The sequence below is a fragment of the Artemia franciscana genome, chromosome 16 (assembly GCF_032884065.1).
Source record: "Artemia franciscana chromosome 16, ASM3288406v1, whole genome shotgun sequence".
NCBI lineage: Eukaryota > Metazoa > Arthropoda > Branchiopoda > Anostraca > Artemiidae > Artemia > Artemia franciscana.
The window spans coordinates 12,435,656-12,442,956 of NC_088878.1; the positions used below are offsets into that span (position 1 = coordinate 12,435,656).

The following is a 7,301-nucleotide window of genomic DNA, read 5'->3' on the forward strand; positions in this document are numbered from 1 at the left end:
CACGAATAAGTAATCTAGCTAAACCTTTGGGATTTCGTACCCAGTCCATTCTGTGTGGAGGAAGCGGGTCATTAGATTTTTTTTCAAAATGTTAGAGTGTCGAAAAACTGATGTCACCAAAACAGTAACCAGAAGGGTTTGTCGGATCTCAACCAATCTTTGCTAGAAATAATCTTTGATGTGCTATGTCTGCCTTTTTGAAGTTACGAATCAACCATGGCCGCTGGGGGAGGATTAAGCGCTGACCTAAATCTCTTGTGGTCAATAAATCGTTAGGAGCGCTTGCCAGATCTCGACCAAACTCAGTGGAGAGTAAGAATTAGTGTCCTAATAGTGATTTTAGAGAGTACAGACTCGTTCAGACAGCAATTGGGGGACAGCGAAAGGGGATCCATGCTTGTCGTCAGATAGGTACCAAAAGAGGAGATCAGATTCCAACCAAACTTGAAGGGAAGTTTGGACTTAGGTTCATTCTTATGCCCACCACAGGAGCTCATTTTGTCTGCGTCTGAACCCAACCTTCTTTGGAGGGGCGTGGGGTTAAGGATTTCTACTTGCTAGGAGAGTCGGTCGCATTTATTCACCAAATCCTTGTCAACAGCTACAGTTATATTCTTGTGTCTGGGCATGATCGGAAGTCTGCGAGAAAAAAACATTCGCATTTTGAGATCCAACTCCAAAAGAACGGCCTTTTGATCCTTATTTACAATTGATATGTTCTAGAAGTAGGAAATAGGCAGTGTCTTTTGAAGGTTCTAGCCCCATATGATAAGCACTATCGTTTTTTTTTTCTTTATTCAAAACTGCGACCCATTGGTCATAGTAACTGCAGCGCTTCACCGGGCCTTGGCTGCAAATGTCTAGTGGTTGTTTTTCTTCTTCTTCTTTTTCTTAGTACGTTATTTTTTGCAGCTGATCTAGTACAAATGAACAAACTAATGTATTTTCATGGCCTATAACTAAATTTAAGCTTTTAAATTTACATAAATTATAGCAATCACCATAAGGAGTGCGAATGAACTTTTCGCTTTGACCATTTCTCTAAAAAATGTAGAAGAAAATTTTCCGTAGCATATATTTTTCGGCCCCAATTACACTCGACTACCGCTTCTTCATATTTATGATACATATTGATCTTAAATGAACCCTTCCGCTATGAAAGCTTTATATATAAAAAGGTTAGACTATACCGTAAAGATGGAGAGCTGAGGAGGATGGTCCCCCTCCTAAAATAGGAAAACCTTGAATATGGTATTGAAAAGAACATAAGACAAACACCAATTTCTCTCCATAGTAAGGGACGTGCTTTCCCTTCAGCCCTACCCATTCTTTTTACGCAATGAAGGTAAACATCACAAGACGAATATGATTAAAAATGGTAACTTTTGCAGCGCAATCCTTCGAGTGAGAAGGCTTATTTAGATGCATTTTATGAAAAAACAAATAACAAAAAAATTCTGACACCGTTTTTTGAAAGACAAATGGAATTATTTAAGAAGGCGGCAAAGCTCAATGGTACCCACAGAAGTTTTCGAAGAAGAGGGCAGACCTGCAAAAAATTTCCTGGAAAAGAGGAGGGTGCTTGCTAAAACGTTTTATTTTTCCGGAAAAAGAATTAAATTTACCTAAAATCTCAAAAAATCCGTTCTCTATATAGTTTTTCCCTTTAAGGAAGGAGAGGTGACTCTTCATATGGGAGACCATGACTTACTTGACTTAAAGCTCTTGGTCAACAGGGTGAGTTTGAAGGAAGAAGGGAAGATTACACCTCAACTTTTCTACAAATTCTTACCAAGAGGTTCTTTGTGCCCTAAATTATATGGACTTCCAAAGATACATAAGCCAAATCTGCAATTACGACCAATTGTTGCGAGTAACAAGTCACCAACAAGTGCTCTGAGTAAGTGGCTGGTGCCATTGTGTAAACCACTCATGTCTACAAAAATTTCTTACATTAAGAATTCGTCAGAACTTGTAAAAAAAACTAAAAGAAGTTGCGATTTCTTCAAATTCTATAATTTCAAGTTTCGACATAGTGTCAATGTATACGAGTATTGATGTAAAAGCCGCAGAAATTCTTCTCGAGAGAAAGATACTAAGAAATTTGGACTTAATTAGTGGTGAAACAGTTTTGGAAGTCGGTGTAATTATGAATTTAGTTAGATTGTGCAACATGTTCTCTTATTTTTTTTCAATTCAGAGGGGGTTTTTTCGAACAAGTAAATGGTTTACCCGTGGGGGCCCCTTTAAGTCCTTTATTAGCAAATTGTTTTGTAGAAAATATTGAAACAATAGCGTTAGATTCATACTTTTTAAACATAAATTTTGGGGGAGATATATGGATGACATAATTTCAGTATGGAATTATGGGGTGGAGGAATTAAAAATTTTTTTAGAAAATCTTAATTTTTGGGGAGGGGATTTAAAATTTACAATAGAATTAGAAGAGGATAATAAACTTCCTTTTCTGGATGTCCTTCTTTTAAAAAATGAAAATAGTCTGGATTTTAAGATTTACAAAAAACCTACTAACAATAACAGATTTTTGTCCTTTTTCTCCGGTCATTGTCGCCAAGTAAAAATTGGTTTAATCATATCCTTAACTGACCGCATTTTTAGAATTTGTTCTCCAAAATTCACTGAGGAGGAATTATTGTTGTTAAAAGAGATTTTAATAAGTAACCATTATCCGGGTTAGTTACTTGACCAGACTTTTTCGAAAAGAAGGAAAAAATTTCTAGAATGTTCTGACGATATTCTGGAAACAACAGAAAAGAAAGATATTTTTTGTTCTCTACCATATGTTCCAGGTTTGAGTGAAAAACTTGAAAGCAATGGCTTAAAGGTAGCTTTAAGAGGTAGTACTACTTTGGCTAGTTTTTTAAATCAAACAGTTCGTGGTAACGAACTGTAGTAAGGAGCGACCCGGCTCAATAGTAACCAAAACTCTAAAAAATGGAATTTTGATACCAATAGCTATATCAAAAGAATCGCATTTTAATGCTGTTTTAAATATATAAGTTTCATCAAGTTTAGTCTTACCAATCAAAAGTTACGAGCCTGAGAAAATTTGCGTTATTTTAGAAAATAGGGGGAAACACCCCCTAAAAGTCATAGAATCTTAACGAAAATCACACCATCAGATTCAGCGTATCAGAGAACCCTATTGTAGAAGTTTCGAGCTCCTATCTACAAAAATGTGGAATTTTGCATTTTTTGCCAGAAGGCAGATCACGGATGCGTGTTTATTTGTTTTTTTGTTTTTTTGTTTTTTTTTTCCCCAGGGGTGATCGTATCGACCCAGTTGTCCTAGAATGTTGCAAGAGGGCTCATTCTAACGGAAATGAAAAGTTCTAGTGCCCTTTTTAAGTGACCAAAGAAATTGGAGGGCACCTAGGCCCCCTCCCACGCTAATTATTTTCCCAAAGTCAACGGATCAAAATTCTGAGATAGCCATTTTATTCAGCGTAGTCGAAAAACCTTATAACTATGTCTTTGGGGACAACTTACTCCCCCACAGTCCCCGTGGGAGGGGCAACAAGTTACAAACTTTGACCTGTGCTTACATATAGTAATGGTTATTGGGAAGTATACAGGCGTTTTCAGGAGGATTTTTTTGGTTGGGGGGAGGGGTTGAGAAGAGGGGGATAGGCTGGGGGAACTTTCCATCGAGAATTTGTCATGGGAAAAGAAAACTTCTATGTAGGGAGAGCAGGATTTACTAGCATTATTTAAAAAAAAATTAAAAAATAAATGTGAAAAAGCTTTTTCAGCTGGAAGTAAGGAACAGCAATAAAACTTAAAACAAACAGAAATTATTACCCATATAAGGGGCTCACCTCCTTATGATACCTAGGTCTTTACGCTAAAGTATTTTTAGTAATTTCAACTATTTATTCTACGGCTTTTGTGATTCAGGGGTCATTCTTAATGAATTGGGATAAAATTTAAGCTTTAGTGTAAAGAGCGAGGTACTGACGATGGGGCGAATCCCCTCATATATGTAATAAAAACATGAGAATACAAAAGTTCTTTACGTAAGCTAATTTATAAGTTACGTAAATCTTTTACCAATAAAAAGATTCGTAAAAAATTAAAAGTTCTAGTTGCCTTTTTAATTAACCAAAAAATCGGAGGGCAACTAGGCTTCGCCCCCGCTCTTTTTTTCTCAAAATCATCGATCAAAATTATGAGAAAGCCATTTAGCCCCCCCCCCCAAAAAAAAAAATATGTAAATTTCGTTTTGATTATTCCTCTGCGGAGAGCCAAAATCAAAACATGCATTGATTCAAAAACGTTCAGAAATTAAATAAAAAAAACGAGTTTTTTTAACTGAAAGTAAGGAGCGACATTAAAACTTAAAACGCACAGAAATTACTTCGTATATGAAAGAGGCTGCTTCCTCATCAACGCCCCGCTCTTTACGCTAAAGTTTTTTACTGTTTTAAAAAGAAGAATTGAGAGAAAGAGTCAAACTTTAGCGTAAAGAGCGGGCCGTTGATGAGGAAGCAGCCTCTTTCATATACGAAGTAATTTCTGTGCGTTTTAAGTTTTAATGTCGCTCCTTACTTTCAGTTAAAAAAACTCGTTTTTTTTATTTAATTCTGGGAAGGATCGAACTTCCGTAGAGCAACAAAGTGGGGTTTATAAATTCCCATGTACTTGTGGAAGCTCTTATGTGGGACGTACTAACCAGAATTTAAAAACGAGATTGTACAACATCATAATTCTATTTCATCGTCTTTAAAGCAGAATACCAAGCCTGAAGATTTCACGTCGGCCCTCTCGGAACATATCTTTAATTTTCCAAATCATTTTATTTTGTTTGAAAATGTTTCTTTGATTTCTAGGGACCAAGGTTTAAAGCAAATTTTCAGGGAAACAATCGAAATTAAAAAAAAATTCTATTCAAGAATAATTCCATAAACAGAGATACAGGTGAATTTGGATTGAACTCAATTTATGATAATTTACTGAGGTCAAATAAAGTAAATATCACCTCATCTAAGAGCTATGACCTCTGTCCACGTAATATGTCAGATAACTATATGTAATTAGTTTATGAGGTATAAATTTTGTTTATTTTTATTCATGTCTTTTAGTTTTACTGCTGATGATGAACACTGTATATGTTTTCGAAATATCCAGTTAAATAATTTTATATCTATTCACTGTCAATAAAAAGGTATCATCCCTATTTTGAACTGTTTTACTTTCGTCAGGGAGCCATACGTCAGCACCATTAGTCACCTACAGTGTTCTGTCCTGGGCGAGGGTCGGAGCTTCATTGGGGTTGACGCTTCAGGTAGTGAGCCAGCCAAGCATGGCGTCCATTTTGCTTGTGAGTGGTCTTCCTCTGGGGCATTTCCAGGCCTTTGGAGTAAGGTCAAATAAAAGATAAGTCCGGTGGATTTTTCAGCGGGGCAGTCAGCTAGGTGACCATAGCAACACGTGAGACTCAAGCTGCTCAGATGGGAGTAGCAATTTAGAAGTCCAGAATATCTAAGTTCTGACCTACGTCGATATTCTGTTTTGCACAAGTGTTTCGGCTAGACAGCATCTGCCTTTATCATCTGCGTCTGGTTGATGGACTACATCTCCTACGAGAACATCATAAAGCTAGCTTTCGAGGCAAATTAGATTTGTGCTTTGGTGAGGCGGTCGATCTGGGGTTTGTTGAATACTAATCTTAGATGAAAACGCTCAGCCCAATGGACTGGGATGCCTTACATATATGGTAAAATATGCTCATTTTAAATTATGGCATTGTTCTTCATCTTCATTTGAAAATATTTATATTTTTAACAAAATATATTCTTGTAGCAGAAACACTTTATTTCTAAACCTTTGACCTCCATTAATATAATGCAAGTGGTTATTCTTGTGCAGTATTTTTAAATTTATACAAACGTATACAAATCCAAAATAATTATCAACCATAAATTTTTTATTAGATTAGGATGGCACATTGAGCTTCCACTCAATAAAACATTAATTCAAGCTCAAGTGGTTTCAGATACTAATAACACTCACAAATATGTGCCCTCGTTAGACTTCTGAAGCAATTTTTAACAATTATTTGGATTTGGATTACTATTGCTTCCATTAGTTATAATTTCAACTTATGTTGGTTATCCGAAATTTGAAGTAATGGTATCTCCTCAATGACTCCAAGAAGGTTTTGGTATCTCTTCAAAGTTCGGAAGTTATTTCTTAACTTTCAAACTGCAACGTCATTGTTAACATGCATATAGATTGCATATTAGGAAGCCTGCAATCCGCATCATCATTATTTTTGAGTGTATCTCATACAATTCCCAAAAACAAAAAGGTATTTTCATAATTAATTAACTTCATGTCTGATGACAGTTTAGACTTGAGACATTAAATAACATTGTACTCACCATTTATAAGAGGTTGATAATTTCAATGTGATTTGACTTATTGGGAACATGGACAAGTTTCAGTTCCTGAGACGCTAAACGAGTAATTCAATTGCTAAAATGTCATTGCAAAAAAAAGTTGGTCACGCCTTTTTCTAGCTCTAACACAGCAAGAGTTTTACTGAATAATGGAGGAAGCTGTCTCAGCAACAATATCCAGAGTTGAGCATTTCAAAGCATCTTTTAATTTGCAGATACATAACAAAGTGGTAATGCCATTAAATTGAAAAAAAAAAATTCACGAAATCCATTACAGCAAAGCATACTTCGATTTCTTACATGATGAAAAAACTGCATTTCTTATTACAATTTCAAAATTTTAATCTCCACCATTAAAAAAACAGGACGTTTCCTGAAAGCAAATTTTTGTTGAAGCAACTGACTCGGTGTAAACAAAAAAAAATAAATAAATCTGCAGAGGCCCCCACCCTTATCCAATCGCCCAACAGTCTTGACTATATATCTCTACAATAGCTATAATAAAAGCCCACTGGGGGCTGCATCCCAATGGGCAGAAGAGCAGAACAGATTTTGAATAACATTTGTGGGAATTTGCTCATGCTGTTTTTACACTTTCATAGGGAGGCAAGGGAGAGGGAATTCTTACACTCCTGAGATAAACAAAATTTGAGATGAGATCCTTCTTTTCACTTACAGCCCACGCCTTAGGTCCCCTCACACACACACACACACACAAACACAGGTGCCCTAAAACTCTGACTGTGTGTATTTTAGTTTATAAATCTTCTTCTCACTCAACTCTCCCAACGTAAAAATAATCAAGGGTCACGAAAAGAGTTTAAAGACAAAATAAAATTTTCGAATTACCATTATGCTCTGTGAAAACATTAGATCCTT

General features: G+C 36.0%; 1 protein-coding gene and 1 long non-coding RNA gene across 4 annotated transcripts in view; one reads left to right on the plus strand and one right to left on the minus strand.

Moving 5' to 3' along the window:
* The window catches only part of LOC136037087 (uncharacterized), a 215,806-nt gene that overhangs the window by 162,132 nt on the left and 46,373 nt on the right, over nt 1–7,301 (plus strand). The window lies entirely within an intron of this gene.
* Nucleotides 1–7,301, minus strand: part of LOC136037083 (tyrosine-protein kinase Abl-like) — a 111,323-nt gene that overhangs the window by 87,610 nt on the left and 16,412 nt on the right. For all 3 annotated transcript variants that reach the window (XM_065719534.1, XM_065719533.1, XM_065719535.1), the window contains exon 2: nt 7,272–7,301. This exon is cut by the window's right edge and continues 158 nt beyond it. In XM_065719534.1, the coding sequence (XP_065575606.1) occupies nt 7,272–7,301 (30 nt within the window). The remainder of the gene's footprint in view (nt 1–7,271) is intronic.